Below are 19,887 nucleotides of genomic sequence, written 5' to 3' on the forward strand. Positions count from 1 at the left end.
TGCTTGTCTGATGTGTGTGCTGTGCTTGTGTGATGTCTGATGTGTGTGCTGTGCTTGTGTGATGTGTGCTGTCCTTGTCTGATGTATGTGCTGTGCTTGTGTGATGTCTGATGTGTGCGCTGTGCTTGTGTGATGTCTGATGTGTGTGCTGTGCTTGTGTGATGTCTGATGTGTGTGCTGTGCTTGTGTGATGTCTGATGTGTGTGACTCGCCCACCCCAGGGCTATGGGACACCCGGTGCCGGGCCGGACTAGTCCGGTGGTAGTCAGTGGTGGCTGGGCCCGGCTCCGTGGCCCTGGTGGGTGTCAGTAGTTTATGTGGCTTGGTTGTTAAAGTGTGTGTTCGTGACGCCACCTGTGGTATGCGGCTACTAAGCCGCCGCTGCTGTGTGAGGCCTCCGGGATGATATTATGGCAGCAATGGTAGTACTGCTCCCCACAGGTGGAGCAATGCCCGGGGCACAGTTGGTGCTTGTAAATGTCTATGCAGATGAAATAACTGAGGCAACTTCAGAGGTGCAGTTCAAGTTCTTTTACTCACAGTTCTTGTCAGGGCAGGCAGAACCCTTGGACTGCTGGGACCGCTGTCAGGGACCTCCGTCTTCTGGATGATTCAGAGCGTGAAATCCGGTTCCCTCTCTTTAGTGTCTCTTTTTCTGCTGTCTTCACTAGCCTTGCCTTAGGTAGATGGACTTGGCTTGGCCTCCATTACAGCCTCCAGGCTGGGGGGTCACCTGTCGGCTGATTACCCCTTTTCTGAAGGTCTGCACTGGGTTCTGGCCCTGGGAGCTTGCAATTCCCTGGGCCTCGGTTTTTACTGTCTGGAGACTGTCTTTTCACTCCTCCAGTTTCTAGGGACCGTCCCCTGTCGCAGCTGATCACTCCACCGATGTCACTGTGGAACGGGCCACCGCAGCCTGCAGCTACCCGTAGCGCCTCTGGGCCCTCGGCAGCGGTACCCAACAAGGACTGCTCGTGGTACCATACAGGACTACCCGCGGCCCTGCGACCCTTTCTTTCCTTCTCTTCTTTCTCCTCCTTGCCTGCCTCAGCAGGCCTCCTCCTCCCTCCTTTCTCTCGTTCTTCTCCTCCAACTACATGCTGCTTCTCTCACTCCCTGAGGTAAACTGAAACTAACTTGACCTTCCTTTCTCTATCTGCTCTCTGGTGGCTCCTCCCACCTCCCCAGTTGCTAAGCTACCACCCTATGGGAGCAGGGATGGGTCTTACAGCCCCTCTCAGCATGCAGCATGGGAGGGTTGCCTGCCACTTTCCCTGGTCCTGTGTGTCCCTAGCAATGGGTGTAGTGTGGATTTACCAGGGGACCGGAGTTCACTCTCTTCCTCTCCCAGAATGGGGCATCACACCGCTGATGGGGTGCAATGACCTGTGGCGACGGAAGCCTCAGGGGCGCCACACTCCCCCACAGCAAATCCCAGCACGTCCTCGGGCTGAAAAACAACAAAAACATGTGGAGACACTGCAAAAACATTTTTGTATGCAATAACATAAAACAGTAAAACATTTCTTCCCTTTATGGGAGGCACATATCATGAACGTTGCGAACTTCTTATAAAGAAAACTCTAAGTGTGCACTTCCAGTCCATTGCACGGTTCAGGCAAATCCCCCATAATTCTGGTAGGGGGCACAACGGGTGCAACTAATTACATATTTGGCTACTACAAGTCCAGTAGCCCGGCAGTTCGTTTCAATCAAACAAAGTGACATACTCGACCAGCCATTAAGTCCAATGGCCTGGTTACATAAGACATATAAACAACATACCAGCCACTAAGTCCAATGGCCTGGTAGGACATAACACATACACTTCCACCGGGGCCCACATTCCAGTTCAGTGGCCCGGTAGCACATAACATGAGGGGTGACGTCTTCAAAAAGCATCAGGGGCAGTACAGCAGGAAAGGGTGTCATCTTCGAAAAGAATAAGGGGCAAACAGGGGCTATTTACAGTTCAGCAGCTCTTCATCTTTACTCTTCATTGCAGGGGTCCTTCTTTGGCAGGGCCCTGGGCAGCATGTAGGCCATGGAGATCCTGGTCTGCGTTTCTTGCGTGGCTGTCACAGGACCTCTGCTCAGTTCTGTGACCTGGGTCTGCCTTGAGGTAGTGCTGCGGCTGCTGCTGACAGGAGAGACGCCGCACGCTGGCATAGTGCGGCGCCACTCCGGTTCTTCTGAGGCCGTCTCCTCCCGGGCCTCCCGCTCCTGCTGGTACTCCTGCACCAATCTCCGGCAAGTCAGCTCGTTTGCCAGTGCGGTTTCCTTGGGGCGCAGGGGCTTTTGCAGTCCCCTACTCTCTATGGGCGCTGCGTCCCAGTGCACTCCCGGGGATGTCGCTCCCAGGAGACTCACAGGGGGACTCGGTAGGGGGCCCACTAGCTGGTCGGGGTCCACCCCTCCCCAGGCTCTGTCTGCGGGGGTTTCGGGCAGGCCTCCGGTGCCCCACCGAGCATTTGCGGGGCTGGCGGGGAAGGCCTGCGGGACAGTGGAGGGACAGGGCGGTGGCGCTTGGTGGGTCAGTGGGTCCGGACGGGTCGGGGCTTCACATTGCTCACCCGGTCGCTGCTCCGCGGCCTCCATCCTGTGGCCCACACTCTCCGGCACCATCGGTGTTTCACTCCGCCGGTCCACCTCTGCTTGCAGGTTACGCAGTCTCCGAGCCAGGATTCGCATTTCCTCCCGGAGCACGTCCAGCTCGGGATCCATCTTCCCGGTCCCAGGTGTACACTCCTGCAGCCTCTCTGCCATGCTGCCGACCTGGGGAACGCTTGCTGGATTACTGCTCGGGTGCTCGACCACGCCACTCGGCTTCTCCCTTTCCCTTCTCGGCGGCGGGGCCGGAGGCTGCACTTGCATCTGGCGCCAGACTGGCGCCCAGCCCACCACGACCGGCATCACTCCGCTTGCGATAAGGTACATTTTCGTTGTCTGCTGGTCTGGCTTTTTAAACTCTGTCTGCCAGCCGGCCAGCTTATTTGGTCACCACTTCTTTTTCTTCCGCTTTCTATGGCGGGCACCGCTTCGCGCGCTTTTCTTGGACAAGGGGGCGGGGCTTCTCTTCGCGCCCTTTCTTCTTGCACGCCCCCCTTCTTCCCGCTCTCAGCAGCGCTAATGGCGGCGGTTTCTCAGTAAAGTACACAGTCTGTCACACGGTTCTCCAGGCGCACAGTACCCGGTTAGACCGGGCACGAAATCCTGTTCGTGACGCCAAGTTGACTCGCCCACCCCAGGGCTATGGGACACCCGGTGCCGGGCCGGACTAGTCCGGTGGTAGTCAGTGGTGGCTGGGCCCGGCTCCGTGGCCCTGGTGGGTGTCAGTAGTTTATGTGGCTTGGTTGTTAAAGTGTGTGTTCGTGACGCCACCTGTGGTATGCAGCTACTAAGCCGCCGCTGCTGTGTGAGGCCTCCGGGATGATATTATGGCAGCAATGGTAGTACTGCTCCCCACAGGTGGAGCAATGCCCGGGGCACAGTTGGTGCTTGTAAATGTCTATGCAGATGAAATAACTGAGGCAACTTCAGAGGTGCAGTTCAAGTTCTTTTACTCACAGTTCTTGTCAGGGCAGGCAGAACCCTTGGACTGCTGGGACCGCTGTCAGGGACCTCCGTCTTCTGGATGATTCAGAGCGTGAAATCCGGTTCCCTCTCTTTAGTGTCTCTTTTTCTGCTGTCTTCACTAGCCTTGCCTTAGGTAGATGGACTTGGCTTGGCCTCCATTACAGCCTCCAGGCTGGGGGGTCACCTGTCGGCTGATTACCCCTTTTCTGAAGGTCTGCACTGGGTTCTGGCCCTGGGAGCTTGCAATTCCCTGGGCCTCGGTTTTTACTGTCTGGAGACTGTCTTTTCACTCCTCCAGTTTCTAGGGACCGTCCCCTGTCGCAGCTGATCACTCCACCGATGTCACTGTGGAACGGGCCACCGCAGCCTGCAGCTACCCGTAGCGCCTCTGGGCCCTCGGCAGCGGTACCCAACAAGGACTGCTCGTGGTACCATACAGGACTACCCGCGGCCCTGCGACCCTTTCTTTCCTTCTCTTCTTTCTCCTCCTTGCCTGCCTCAGCAGGCCTCCTCCTCCCTCCTTTCTCTCGTTCTTCTCCAACTACATGCTGCTTCTCTCACTCCCTGAGGTAAACTGAAACTAACTTGACCTTCCTTTCTCTATCTGCTCTCTGGTGGCTCCTCCCACCTCCCCAGTTGCTAAGCTACCACCCTATGGGAGCAGGGATGGGTCTTACAGCCCCTCTCAGCATGCAGCATGGGAGGGTTGCCTGCCACTTTCCCTGGTCCTGTGTGTCCCTAGCAATGGGTGTAGTGTGGATTTACCAGGGGACCGGAGTTCACTCTCTTCCTCTCCCAGAATGGGGCATCACACCGCTGATGGGGTGCAATGACCTGTGGCGACGGAAGCCTCAGGGGCGCCACACTCCCCCACAGCAAATCCCAGCACGTCCTCGGGCTGAAAAACAACAAAAACATGTGGAGACACTGCAAAAACATTTTTGTATGCAATAACATAAAACAGTAAAACATTTCTTCCCTTTATGGGAGGCACATATCATGAACGTTGCGAACTTCTTATAAAGAAAACTCTAAGTGTGCACTTCCAGTCCATTGCACGGTTCAGGCAAATCCCCCATAATTCTGGTAGGGGGCACAACGGGTGCAACTAATTACATATTTGGCTACTACAAGTCCAGTAGCCCGGCAGTTCGTTTCAATCAAACAAAGTGACATACTCGACCAGCCATTAAGTCCAATGGCCTGGTTACATAAGACATATAAACAACATACCAGCCACTAAGTCCAATGGCCTGGTAGGACATAACACATACACTTCCACCGGGGCCCACATTCCAGTTCAGTGGCCCGGTAGCACATAACATGAGGGGTGACGTCTTCAAAAAGCATCAGGGGCAGTACAGCAGGAAAGGGTGTCATCTTCGAAAAGAATAAGGGGCAAACAGGGGCTATTTACAGTTCAGCAGCTCTTCATCTTTACTCTTCATTGCAGGGGTCCTTCTTTGGCAGGGCCCTGGGCAGCATGTAGGCCATGGAGATCCTGGTCTGCGTTTCTTGCGTGGCTGTCACAGGACCTCTGCTCAGTTCTGTGACCTGGGTCTGCCTTGAGGTAGTGCTGCGGCTGCTGCTGACAGGAGAGACGCCGCACGCTGGCATAGTGCGGCGCCACTCCGGTTCTTCTGAGGCCGTCTCCTCCCGGGCCTCCCGCTCCTGCTGGTACTCCTGCACCAATCTCCGGCAAGTCAGCTCGTTTGCCAGTGCGGTTTCCTTGGGGCGCAGGGGCTTTTGCAGTCCCCTACTCTCTATGGGCGCTGCGTCCCAGTGCACTCCCGGGGATGTCGCTCCCAGGAGACTCACAGGGGGACTCGGTAGGGGGCCCACTAGCTGGTCGGGGTCCACCCCTCCCCAGGCTCTGTCTGCGGGGGTTTCGGGCAGGCCTCCGGTGCCCCACCGAGCATTTGCGGGGCTGGCGGGGAAGGCCTGCGGGACAGTGGAGGGACAGGGCGGTGGCGCTTGGTGGGTCAGTGGGTCCGGACGGGTCGGGGCTTCACATTGCTCACCCGGTCGCTGCTCCGCGGCCTCCATCCTGTGGCCCACACTCTCCGGCACCATCGGTGTTTCACTCCGCCGGTCCACCTCTGCTTGCAGGTTACGCAGTCTCCGAGCCAGGATTCGCATTTCCTCCCGGAGCACGTCCAGCTCGGGATCCATCTTCCCGGTCCCAGGTGTACACTCCTGCAGCCTCTCTGCCATGCTGCCGACCTGGGGAACGCTTGCTGGATTACTGCTCGGGTGCTCGACCACGCCACTCGGCTTCTCCCTTTCCCTTCTCGGCGGCGGGGCCGGAGGCTGCACTTGCATCTGGCGCCAGACTGGCGCCCAGCCCACCACGACCGGCATCACTCCGCTTGCGATAAGGTACATTTTCGTTGTCTGCTGGTCTGGCTTTTTAAACTCTGTCTGCCAGCCGGCCAGCTTATTTGGTCACCACTTCTTTTTCTTCCGCTTTCTATGGCGGGCACCGCTTCGCGCGCTTTTCTTGGACAAGGGGGCGGGGCTTCTCTTCGCGCCCTTTCTTCTTGCACGCCCCCCTTCTTCCCGCTCTCAGCAGCGCTAATGGCGGCGGTTTCTCAGTAAAGTACACAGTCTGTCACACGGTTCTCCAGGCGCACAGTACCCGGTTAGACCGGGCACGAAATCCTGTTCGTGACGCCAAGTTGACTCGCCCACCCCAGGGCTATGGGACACCCGGTGCCGGGCCGGACTAGTCCGGTGGTAGTCAGTGGTGGCTGGGCCCGGCTCCGTGGCCCTGGTGGGTGTCAGTAGTTTATGTGGCTTGGTTGTTAAAGTGTGTGTTCGTGACGCCACCTGTGGTATGCAGCTACTAAGCCGCCGCTGCTGTGTGAGGCCTCCGGGATGATATTATGGCAGCAATGGTAGTACTGCTCCCCACAGGTGGAGCAATGCCCGGGGCACAGTTGGTGCTTGTAAATGTCTATGCAGATGAAATAACTGAGGCAACTTCAGAGGTGCAGTTCAAGTTCTTTTACTCACAGTTCTTGTCAGGGCAGGCAGAACCCTTGGACTGCTGGGACCGCTGTCAGGGACCTCCGTCTTCTGGATGATTCAGAGCGTGAAATCCGGTTCCCTCTCTTTAGTGTCTCTTTTTCTGCTGTCTTCACTAGCCTTGCCTTAGGTAGATGGACTTGGCTTGGCCTCCATTACAGCCTCCAGGCTGGGGGGTCACCTGTCGGCTGATTACCCCTTTTCTGAAGGTCTGCACTGGGTTCTGGCCCTGGGAGCTTGCAATTCCCTGGGCCTCGGTTTTTACTGTCTGGAGACTGTCTTTTCACTCCTCCAGTTTCTAGGGACCGTCCCCTGTCGCAGCTGATCACTCCACCGATGTCACTGTGGAACGGGCCACCGCAGCCTGCAGCTACCCGTAGCGCCTCTGGGCCCTCGGCAGCGGTACCCAACAAGGACTGCTCGTGGTACCATACAGGACTACCCGCGGCCCTGCGACCCTTTCTTTCCTTCTCTTCTTTCTCCTCCTTGCCTGCCTCAGCAGGCCTCCTCCTCCCTCCTTTCTCTCGTTCTTCTCCTCCAACTACATGCTGCTTCTCTCACTCCCTGAGGTAAACTGAAACTAACTTGACCTTCCTTTCTCTATCTGCTCTCTGGTGGCTCCTCCCACCTCCCCAGTTGCTAAGCTACCACCCTATGGGAGCAGGGATGGGTCTTACAGCCCCTCTCAGCATGCAGCATGGGAGGGTTGCCTGCCACTTTCCCTGGTCCTGTGTGTCCCTAGCAATGGGTGTAGTGTGGATTTACCAGGGGACCGGAGTTCACTCTCTTCCTCTCCCAGAATGGGGCATCACACCGCTGATGGGGTGCAATGACCTGTGGCGACGGAAGCCTCAGGGGCGCCACATGTGTACTGTGCTTGTGTGATGTCTGATGTGTGCGCTGTGCTTGTGTGACGTCTAATGTGTGTACTGTGCTTGTGTGATGTCTGTATGTGCTGTGCTAATGTGATGTCTTCTGTGTGCGCTGTGCTTGTGTGATGTCTGATGTGTGAGCTGAGCTTGTGTGACATCTAATGGGTGTGCTGTGCTTGTGTGCTGTCTGATGTGTGTGCTGTGCTTGTGTGATGTCTGTATGTGCTGTACTAATGTAATGTCTTCTGTGTGTACTGTGCTTGTGTAATGTCTGATGTGTGAGCTGTGCTTGTGTGACATCTAATGTGTGTGCTGTGCTTGTGTGATGTCTGATGTGTGCTGTGTTTGTGTGACGTCTAATGTGTGTACTGTGCTTGTGTGATGTCTGATGTGTGAGCTGTGCTTGTGTGATGTCTGATGTGTGTCCTGTGCTTTGTGTTGTCTGATGTGTGCTGTGCTTGTGTGATGTGTGCTGTGCTTGTGTGATGTGTGTGCTGTGCTTGTGTGATGTGTGTGCTGTGCTTGTGTGATGTGTGTGCTGTGCTTGTGTTATGTGTGTGCTGTGCTTGTGTGATGTCTGATGTGTGTGCTGTGCTTGTGTGACGTCTAATGTGTGTACTGTGCTTGTGTGACGTCTAATGTGTGTACTGTGCTTGTGTGATATCTGATGTGTGTACTGTGCTTGTGTGATGTCTGTATGTGCTGTGCTAATGTGATGTCTTCTGTGTGCGCTGTGCTTGTGTGATGTCTGATGTGTGAGCTGAGCTTGTGTGATGTCTGATGTGTGTGCTGTGCTTGTGTGATGTCTGATGTGTGTGCTGTGCTTGTGTGACGTCTAATGTGTGTGCTGTGCTTGTGTGATGTCTGATGTGTGTGCTGTGCTTGTGTGACGTCTAATGTGTGTACTGTGCTTGTGTGATGTCTGATGTGTGTACTGTGCTGATGTGTGTCCTGTGCTTTGTGTTGTCTGCTGTGTGCGCTCTGCTTTGTGTTGTCTGATGTGTGCTGTGCTTGTGTGATGTTTGTGCTGTGATTGTGTGATGTTTGTGCTGTGCTTGTGTGATGTCTGATGTGTGCTGTGCTTGTGTGATGTGTGTGCTGTGCTTGTGTGATGTGTGTGCTGTGCTTGTGTGATGTGTGTGCTGTGCTTGTGTGATGTGTGCTGTGCTTGTGTGATGTGTGCTGTGCTTGTCTGATGTGTGTGCTGTGCTTGTGTGATGCCTGATGTGTGTGCTGTGCTTGTGTGATGCCTGATGTGTGTGCTGTGCTTGTGTGATGTCTGATGTGTGTGCTGTGCTTGTGTGATGTCTGATGTGTGTGCTGTGCTTGTGTGATGTGTGCTGTCCTTGTCTGATGTGTGTGCTGTGCTTGTGTGATGTTTGTGCTGTGATTGTGTGATGTTTGTGCTGTGCTTGTGTGATGTCTGATGTGTGCTGTGCTTGTGTGATGTGTGTGCTGTGCTTGTGTGATGTGTGTGCTGTGCTTGTGTGATGTGTGTGCTGTGCTTGTGTGATGTGTGCTGTCCTTGTCTGATGTGTGTGCTGTGCTTGTGTGATGTCTGATGTGTGTGCTGTGCTTGTGTGATGTCTGATGTGTGTGCTGTGCTTGTGTGATGTCTTCTGTGTGCGCTGTGCTTGTGTGATGTCTGATGTGTGCGCTGTGCTTGTGTGATGTCTGATGTGTGTGCTGTGCTTGTGTGATGTCTGATGTGTGCGCTGTGCTTGTGTGATGTCTGATGTGTGCGCTGTGCTTGTGTGATGTCTGATGTGTGTGCTGTGCTTGTGTGATGTCTGATGTGTGTGCTGTGCTTGTGTGATGTCTGATGTGTGCGCTGTGCTTGTGTGATGTGTGTGCTGTGCTTGTGTGATGTGTGCGCTGTGCTTGTGTGATGTGTGTGCTGTGCTTGTGTGACGTCTGTATGTGTGTGCTGTGCTTGTGTGATGTGTGCGCTGTGCTTGTATGTCATGTACAATGTGTGCACTGTGTGTCTGATGTACTTGTTTGACATGTCTGACTTGTGCACTGTCCTTGTAAGTACAATGTCTGCCGATCTGTGTGATGTGTGCTGTACATATGTGCATTGTTGTTATGTGACTTGTGCGCTTTGCTTTATGGCTTTACAAAAAAACAATCAAATTAGCGTTAATCAGTGCTGCCTCTCCAGTATTGCTCGGTCTTTATGTGCAGGCTGCAGCGGGGATGTAAAAACTAAACCACACATGATCACATGAGCCACATCAGCCAATCAATGAGCTCAGCAGTCATGCAAAGGTAGATGGCACAAGCTGCTGAGACAAGTGATTGGCTGCAGCGGTCATATGTACTGTAGTTCAAATGTCCCCAACCAATGTCTACAAACAAACGTGTGCTACTTTGTGTCTCTGTTGTGCTGTACTTATAAAAGTCACACTGGGAATTGGTTCCTACCATTCAATCTGAGTAACATAACAAGCATAAAATAAGCAGTTTTATGGAATAGCAGTGCAGATAGAAAACAAATGTAAATGAATAATATAAAGATGAAAATAATGAAGACAGAAATGGGGTCAGAGAGTACAGGATGGATTTAGAGAGGTAACAACACACTTTAATTTGCTCCAGTATGTCATCTTTGGTTGGTGACGTGATCTTCGACTCCTTTGTCTGAACCATTGTGTTTCCTTTTGAAACAAAAAAACAATACATTTAGAAATATCTTATATTTTCTACAGGAAGACAATACAATTATTTGTACAATTTGCAAATATTTGCAGAAATGAGCCAAAGATCAGCAAACGTTCTCATATGGAACCGTGTTTAAAGCGGGATTTACACGCTACAACATATCTAATGATGTGTCGGCGGGGTCACGCCGTAAGTGACGCACATCCGGCATCGTAAGGTACATTGTAGCGTGTGACAGCTACGTTTCTTAGTTTTTTGCGTGTTTGATTAATTGATATGTCTTCAAAGGCTCACAAGCTTCTGTAATTCATGGTTCTGAACCATGGTGCTCTGATCTCCAGCAAAGCTGATGTTCTGTGTTGTATTTTGTGCCGGTTTCCCGTCCTCGGTTCCTGCGCTGGTGTTAGGAGGGAGCTCTTTACAGGCGCCTTGTTCCGGGTGATTGCTCTGCTTCTTTAGGGAGCAACCTCACCCGTAATGCTGCCAGTCGTAGTTCTTCCCTGCAGTAAGTGGCCTGACTCTGACTTTGACACTGGCTCCTAACCACCCTTGTACCCCTTGTAACCTGATCTCGTCTCCGCTTTCCCCCATGTACCTTACGTAACTTCCTGGCTTCTGACCTCCGGCTTGTACCCTGACCTTAGATCCGCTTTCCCCCCAGTGTAGCTTACGTGACTTCCTGGCTGCTGACCTCAGCTTTGCTTCATCCTTGTATTCCATACATGACCTCTTGGATCCTGACCTCCAGTTTGTTTGACCTCCCCGCCACTGGTTGCATCTGGTGACACCTAGTGGTAGCTCGTCACATACTGAACTCAAGAGGTTGTGCAGAGCTTTAACATTGATGTCCTATTCTTATGATAGGTCTTCAATGTAGATTGGTGGGGGTGCAACACCTGGCACCACCACTGATTAGCTGTTTCCATTGCCTGTCACAGGATGACAAGGGATAACAAGGCTAGGGGGGCCTAGCTATCCTTACTCCCAGAGATATGTCTAATGGTGACAATGTTTGGGCTGCCTTCCTTACGCTACTCCTGGCAGCCCTGATCTAATAACCCTCTCCCTCATCCCAGGGGAGGATCAAGACAAGAGTGATGAATCCACAGATATAAACAAGCAGGGAAACCAAAATTCAATCTTAAAGCTAGCACACACTGAGATATAAAACAATACATGAGCAGGAGAAAATATCGAGCATGGAGGAAATAACCAGATGAAGAGAGGCTTTCTACAATATACCAAGTAGCACACAGTAAATCACCAGGAACACAACAGCCCATGGCCTGGGTTAACAAAAGCTATAGTCGGCATGGGAAGACAGATTCCTCCATCCTAAAAAGGCAGGGAGTACCTGTTATTAATCTCCCACAACATGTGATCCCAAAAGTAGAAATTGCAGAAATTAACTCCTAGTCCGATCACTAATGAGCACACAGCTGGTCGACTCTGCAACTCAGAAGCACCAGAAAAAGCATAGTGTGGAGTGTCAGTCTGTAGTCTGAACAGCGTCTGATGCCACCATGACACTCAGCAAGTTCAGAGTCAAACACAGTGTGACACTGTCGTTAACTGTAAACCACAAATCACCAGCCAGTCTCTGCAATTGTCAATGAAGTCTCAGATGTGCTCAATGGGAGACAAGTCTGGAGATGCTGCAGGCATGGTAGCACGTTTAGACCACACAGGCTTCTCATAGTAGCACGCCCAACATGTTGAAAAATGGCTCTTTGGACACTTTGTAGAAATGGCCGTGCCACTTGGTTATCGATGCAGTGATTTCCACAATTCAATAACTTTTCCTTCTTTTGTTGCAGATTTAATGTTGAGAACTGTATATATGGTAATGGTCTGGCATCATTATTTTGCCTTGTATAATGCCATTATTGGTATACTTATCTTGGAATAGTGGGTTTTGTTCAGTAATAGTATGGTATGGAAATAACCTTTGTTATTTGATAAGTACATTATCTATCTTATTGCTGTGTTTCTTGGGAGATATTATATTTGTATCTATATTTTTTTTTATTACAGGGCACAAACACATATGTGTCACTAGGAATTTTGCACAAAACTCACCGATTGGCATGACGGCATCAGACACTGTTCACATTACAGATCCTGACACTTCATTATATGGGTTCTCTGGTGCTTCTGAGCTACACAGTCAGGCTCCAGTGTTGACCAGCTGTGGGCTCATTGATGATCAGGCTAGCAATAGTCAACTGCTGCTATCCTGCTTGTTACTTCTGGGATCATATGTTGTTGAAAGTCTATCACATTGGCTCACTTCTTATTTAAAATGGTGGAATCTGTGTGTGTGTGTGTGTGTGTGTATATGTGTGTGTGTGTGTGTGTGTGTGTGCCGTGAGATAAAGCTTTGATTTCCCTTGTTTGACTATTTCTGTAGGTTTAATTACTCCTACAATGGGGTTGGAGGGAGGGGGTGTACGATCAGAGCTGGTCTGTAGTAGGGCCAGGAAGGTGGTTCAGACATCCTCACCTTCAGAGGTATCTCTGAGATCAGGGTTTAGCTAGGGTCCCCTATCCTGAGGGCCAGTCTAGGAGTCGCTGTTCTCTGCTTTCCCCAAAATCACCGTGACAATATGCTGAGTAACATGCTGGGGAAAGGGTGGCAGATCCAAATTTTGCACTTGGATTCTGGTTACACCACTAATCTCAGAACTGTTTTGTGTGGGCAGGACAATAGTTTCAACTGGCTGGTGGCAGGAAAGGTGCGAATGTGCAGCAGGAGGTCGTGTATCAGCAATCAGGGTGTACCTGGCAACTCCCACTCCTGCTGTATATTCGCACTTTGTGGGTTTTTTGGCGTCATGCCACTGCCTGTCAATGGAGACATGTCCGAGTAAGAGCCTTGTCATGTTGGAGAGGAGTCCCTTTTGCCCCATCAGCTGCCTGCTGTATTGGTATGCATCTTTGAGTGTTACTTAATCTGGAGGCTAGGTGTTATTATTTCAAGATTACAAAATTATATTTTTCTAGTGGAGAGCGTCTCTGCCCCGATAGTATAATAAGTCCCCCAACCCCTACATTTTATAATCTCATATTTTTATTAGGTTAATAAAACGCATTGCAGAGTGACTGTATAAAGAGACAGGGCTAAGACATAAGATGATGGATATTATCGGCTACATATCATAGTTAATGTCTTAGTCCCCCAGTAACCATAATGTGCAGTAAGTAATCATCCATCACAGTCTCTCAGCCAGTCAAGAACAGTAGGTTTATATTATCTGACTTACAGTGTTAGACACTGATTGACGATCATTTAAAGAGCACCATCCAACAGGATTTTCCTATATAAACTAAAGCCAGTGCTATACTGGCGCTATCACGCTGATTCTATACATACCTTTAGTTGTAAGATCAGATGTATAGTTTCTGAAATATAGACAAGTAAAAATGGAAATACACGGTTACTTGATGAGAGGTGCAACAAAATATCTAATAGGTAGGTCAGTTTTGCGAGTTGTTCCTGCCCCTGTCTGCTGCCTGTCCTTCCTCCCCCCTGTCTCTTTTATTACAGGGGGAGGAAGGAGGGAGGAAGGATTGGGGGAGGAAGGACAGGCAGCAGACAGAGGCCGGAATAACTAGCAAAACCCGCCCCACCTATTAGATATTCCATTGCACCTCTCATCAAGTAACAGTGCATTTCACAAACTTTAGTTGCCTGTATTTCAGAAAGTATACATCCGATCTCACAACTAAAGGTATGTATAGAATCAGCATGATAGCACCAGTATAGCACTGGCTTTAGTTTATATAGGAAAATCCTGGTGGTTGGTTCCCTTTAAGCTTTGTGGGCTCATCCCACAGTGGGAGTAACCAATTGCAGGATATAGGCCTACTCCATTTTACTTTTAGTCGGTCAAGTGCTTAGAGAGTGAGACAGATGTATCTGTGGGAGGTATAGCAAGAAGAAGTGTGCAAGCCAGGTAGATACCTTTACTTTACTATATTTCAGAAAGTATACATCCAATCTCACAACTAAAGGTATGTATAGAATCAGCATGATAGCGCCAGTATAGCACAGGCTTTAGTTTATATAGGTAAATCTTGGTGATTGATCCTCTTTAATTGCTTGTTTTTACAGAGCGATTGCATCTAATATGCACAAAAAAATGATCAGTAATAGGTCAGTAATAAATCGTTCTGTGCACATAGACTGTCATTGTTCTCAACAGCACAGGCGCTGTTCACAAAGGACAATGTGCTGACAAGAAAAATGATTTTTAAGCCAGACTAAACAATGATTTCTCTCAATGAATAAGCATTTAGCTTGTTGATCAGGTGATCGCCGGCCTGTCTACACTGCACGATTATCAGGAGGCGATAATCATGCAGAGTGAAAAAGAGCATGTGGTGGGTGATTGGTGGGTGATTGGTGCAAGTCATCATGGTTACTGCATGTTTCAACAAACAGTGGGGATTGCAAAGGGCATGTGATGGGTGGTAACTGCAAATTGGGGTGGGGGCTATGGGTGATTACTGCAATAATTACAGTGTTTGTAATCTGGGGCAGATGACCTATGATTGCTGCAATGTTTACTATGATTATGTATGTACTTTATTCACTACTGCCTGCTGATATACATTTGTGTTTTTTTCATTGCTAGATACTGGTATCGACTTATGTATGTACCGCCCCCATGGAAGCAGCCGAGCTGCTCTGATCCGGGATCACTGTGGCTCGAGGGTCTCCGGACCCGGGGGTCATGCAGCGACTCGAATGAAAAGGGGGTATTTACAGGGGAGTTGATGTATAGTTTGTGACACCACCCGTGGTGCGCGGTAATTTGGGGGGTACCGCCGCTGCCGTTGGGAGTACCCGGGGCGATGAAGTGGGGCAGCTTGGTGTTGTAACACTCCACGGGTAGGGGGGATGCCCCGGGGCTCGGTGAGGGGTGCCGTGGGGTGCAGGGGTCACTCTTGTACTCACTCATAAGCAGACACAGACAACCGGGTAAACTAAGTCTCTGGGTACCGCTGCCGCTGAGGGGAGCTCGTCCGGGTCCCGTCCCCAAGTGGTGCTGCCTGGTGATCCGTGACCTGCCTCCTGGCACTTAATTTGACTTCAACTTGATGACCCTGTAGTGTGGAACTAGCCGGGCCCCGCTCCCTACTATGGCTAAGTAAGGGAGCTTGCTCTCAGGGCTCACGCTTTGGATTTTCTGGACCGTTTTGGGTTGGAAAGTCCTATCCCCCTCGTTGCGCTAGTGCCCCGATTCTGGAGCGGGTGGGAACAGATCATAAAGGCTCTGTTCTCCTCAGGTGAATTGTGGGGTTGCCTGAAGCTACTCCCTGACCTAGGGTCCGTGTACCCCGTCGTGCCTTCGATTCAGGACCGGTGATAGTGCTAGGCTGCCGGCTGTCCTCCTCGACAGGTCCGAGCACCTCGCCACAATCCCCTGCGACCGGGGGTCCGACTCCTCTAGGCCCAGACCACCATCTGAAACCTAGACAGTTCCTTCAGGAGTCACCACTCCCGACTTCCTCTGAGCTCCTCACAGCTCGAGGGCTACTTCTCAACTCCCTTTCCACTCTTAAGGTTGCTTTACATCGCTAACAATTTATCGTCGGGGTCACGGTGTTTGTGACGCACATCCGGAGTCGTTAGAGACATCGCAGCATGTAACACGTACGAGCGACCTTAAACGATCACAAAAGAGACAAAAATCGTTGGTTTTGGAGAGGTCATCCAAAAAACAAAAATCGTTGTCTCGTACGTAGCAATGTTGTTCGTCGTTCCTGCGGCAGCACACATCGCTATGTGTGACACCACAGGAGCGACGAACATCTCCTTACCTGCCTCCACCAGCAATGCGGAAGGAAGAAGGTGGGCGGGATGTTATGTCCCGATCATCTCCGCCCCTCCGTTTCTATTGGCCGGCCGCTTAGTGACGTCACGGTGACGTTGAACGCACCTCCCCCTTGAAGGAGGGATTGTTCGGTGGCCACAGCGACGTCGCTGACAAGGTATGTGCGAGTGACGCTGCCGTAGCGATACTCTTCGCTACGGCAGCGATTACCACATATCGCTCGTACAACGGGGGTGGGTGCTTTCGCGCTCGACATCGCTAGCAATCGCCAGCAATGTCGCAGCGTGTAAAGCACCCTTTAGGCTGACTACTCTCCTCACCTCCCCTCCCTGACCCCCCAGGTGGGCGACTCTATTCCACTCAAGCCGTCCACTGGTGTGTCTGGTGGTGTGGTGCAGGGTGTATCTAGGATTTGATTTGCTGTTGGAGGCAACACCACTTAAGTAGGGATCCAGAACCAAGAGGGAGGCAGAATACAGCACAGGAGGGCAGCTTGTGCAGTACCCTGTGACGACCTGATAGTCCAGGGATGTCACATGTACAGTATATGGTTTGTGTGGAAACCACTAAGCTACAGGCCTGGCACTGTGTAACCAGGGAGCTTATGCACAGCCAGTAGACAACTACAGTAGCTTAAAGGCCTGGCATGTGCAACTAGAGAGTTAATCCACAGGCAGTGTGCACCAGTGGGCTACAGGCCTTGCAGTGTGCAACCAACGAATTTATGGACAGGCAGTGAACAACCAGGGAGCTATTTCAATGGCTGTGGGCAACGAGGAAGCTAATAGTCAGGCAGTGTGCAACCAGGAAGTCTATGCACAGGCTGTGTACAACCAGGGAATGAATGCACAGGCAGCATGCAAGCAGGGAGCTAATGCACAGGCAGTGTGCAACCAGGGAGCTAATGCAGAGGCAGTGTGCAACCAGGAAGTCTATGCACAGGCAGTGGGCAACCAGGAAGTCTATGCACAGGCAGTGGGCAACCAGGAATCTAATGCACAGGCAGTGGGCAACCAGGAAGTCTATGCACAGGCAGTGGGCAACCAGGAAGTCTATGCACAGGCAGTGGGCAACCAGGAAGTCTATGCACAGGCAGTGGGCAACCAGGAATCTAATGCACAGGCAGTGGGCAACCAGGAATCTAATGCACAGGCAGTGGGCAACCAGGAAGTCTATGCACAGGCAGTGGGCAACCAGGAAGTCTATGCACAGGCAGTGGGCAACCAAGAATCTAATGCACAGGCAGTGGGCAACCAGGAATCTAATGCACAGGCAGTGGGCAACCAGGAAGTCTATGCACAGGCAGTGGGCAACCAGGAATCTAATGCACAGGCAGTGGGCAACCAGGAAGTCTATGCACAGGCAGTGGGCAACCAGGAATCTAATGCACAGGCAGTGGGCAACCAGGAAGTCTATGCACAGGCAGTGGGCAACCAAGAATCTAATGCACAGGCAGTGGGCAACCAAGAATCTAATGCACAGGCAGTGGTTAACCAGGGAGTTTATGCACAGACAGTCAGCAACCAGGAAGTCTATGCACAAGCAGTGGTCAACTATGGAGCTAATTTACAGGAGCTACAAGCCTAGCAGTGTGCAACCAAAATGCTGCAACCCCAGCAGTGGGCAACCAGGGAGCTACAGGTCTAGCAGCTGTAAAGCTAATGCACAAGCAGTGGGCAACCAAGGAGACAAAGCCTCTGCAATGAGCAGCTAAAAAGGTTTATCCAATGTCACCCTTAACGTTAAAGGAGTTGTCCAAGAGTTTATTTTTTTGAATCACTTTCTATTCTAATATTCTTAGTCATACCCTTATTAGTCATATCCTCACTGATCCGGTGTCCTCACTACTGGTCACATGATGCTTGTCCCCTCTTCCAGGCACGTGAACTGTCATGTGCCTGGAAGAGCCTTTCTCCAATGCATGTGTCGTCTGTCATAAGACATGTCACATATGTGGACAGACTGGCGTTTAAACCTTGCATAGATGTGCAGTCTGATTTTTTTTTTTTCACAGATCCATAAACTTGATCGGCCGCATGCCATCCGATTCTTGGAGGAAAATCGCTCGTGCTGTGATTTTTTTCTACGCCAAATCATTCAGTGAAAAAATTATTCACTTTCACTGCCCCATTGAGTAACTTCCGATCTGTCATTTTAACTAAAAAATATGGTCATGTGCACAAAGCCTTAAGATCTACCCTCCACCGGCAAGATCTAGACCTGGCCTAAAGTTCCCTATGAGCAAAAATCCTGTACACACATAAACTTCAATTTCATTTACCCCCCTCCCAAAACTGCGCGCTTCCCTGTAAGGGAACATTTTCACTTCCGAATATTACTGCTGTTGGCAGCAAATTTCAGAACCGCGATTAGTTCCAACAGATGCGATTACAAAAGGTATCTAAAGAAGAAATTCACTAGCCGGCGTGATGAACCGAGATAGTCATTGTAAAAGGAGGAAGCGTCTGGTTCTATTTTGCTATAAAAAGTATTCAACATTTTTTATGTGTCCCGAGTGACTTGTAGCTATTCAGAGCACAAAGCCGAGGACAATACCGATCCACAATCCACCATATGTGGCAGTCACTTCTTCTACCGCGCAAGGAACAAAAACACTGAACAAAATAGCACAACATGCTGCCTTATTTTGCCAAATATTGGACACCATAATAAAAGAAGCCTGACAGGCACCATTACAGTTATTGGGGTCCTCTGAGCATCACTAGTGTCCGTCATATTCACATATGATCAAAGTGTGCCACTAATTAGCAAAAAAAGCTTTAGAAAAGTGTTTATTGCAGCCATGTTTTATTCTTATGAATAGAAATAAGTAAAGCTTCCCAAAATCATTGTGGGCAGAATCACTTGCACCCAGGGTCGGACCGGCCCACCGGAAAACCGGAGGATCCTCTGGTGGGCCCAGGCACTAGCACCATCTCATTTGCACCCAGGATCGGACTGGCCCACCGGAAAACCAGAGGATCCTCCGATGGGCCCAGACACTAGCACCGAAATACTTACTTCACCTTATTAAACCCCGGCTGGAACCCCCTCCACAACCGCACTACCACAAGGCTAATTTGCATGCAATGCACCTTGTATGCAAATTAGCCATGTGCTGGCTCCAGGGTCAGTGGAGCAGAGCAGATATAAAAGAAAAATTCTGGCACACAGTATAGGAAAAAGGAAGCAACAAGTCTATGGAATGCTTGTGGTTTATTATTTACACAGAAAAAAGTGACATCCAAACTTCATGACATTCAAAGGAGAATAATTGCCCAAGAAATTTCGGCCAACGTTTCAGCTCAATATAGAGCTTTCATCAAGGACATAAATTATAGTGTCACGTTAGGTGAGATAAGTAATGGATATAGAGGTAATATTCAAAATGTCAATTTCTGGAGCAGAGCAGGGTGCAGGCGCATCATCCCATGACATAGCGTGCAGAAGCATGATGAGGTCATCAAGCTGCAACCTCATCACACTGCTGCAGGCAACACAGAGTCGCAAATATGACAAGGACGCGGTGGGGAAGGCAAGCGCTCCATGAGCTGAAGACAATGCCGAGAGAAGAGTAAGGTCAGGGACCTTAGATGGGAGCCCCCACTTCAGCGGTAAAACAAAAAAACACCCTGGAGAGGGGATTTAAGAAGTGTATTACCTCATATTATACCCTATTAGGATGTTTTACCACACAATTGGCAGTCTTATATTTATTTATATGTAGCTACATAGAGGGCCCCAAGAACGATTTTCTCTGGTGGGCCGAGGGTACTCCAGTCCGACGCTGCTTGCACCTCCTGGCACATTCAAACTCTTCAGAATCTAAAGTGCCCCAATTGCTATGAAAAGACAATTTTATGTTCTGGGTGCTCTCCAGACCCTAAAACATAAAAAGCAGAAGGGAG

At 50.6% G+C, this 19,887-nt stretch overlaps 1 protein-coding gene across 1 annotated transcript in view; it reads right to left on the minus strand.

The window, feature by feature from the left end:
• Window positions 1-19,887, minus strand: part of CYTH4 (cytohesin 4) — a 156,633-nt gene that overhangs the window by 98,887 nt on the left and 37,859 nt on the right. The window contains exon 2 of the mRNA XM_075321755.1: window positions 10,062-10,135. Within this exon, the coding sequence (XP_075177870.1) occupies window positions 10,062-10,135 (74 nt within the window). The remainder of the gene's footprint in view (window positions 1-10,061; window positions 10,136-19,887) is intronic.

The sequence above is a fragment of the Anomaloglossus baeobatrachus genome, chromosome 8 (genome assembly GCF_048569485.1).
Source record: "Anomaloglossus baeobatrachus isolate aAnoBae1 chromosome 8, aAnoBae1.hap1, whole genome shotgun sequence".
In the NCBI taxonomy this organism is placed as follows: Eukaryota; Metazoa; Chordata; class Amphibia; order Anura; family Aromobatidae; genus Anomaloglossus; species Anomaloglossus baeobatrachus.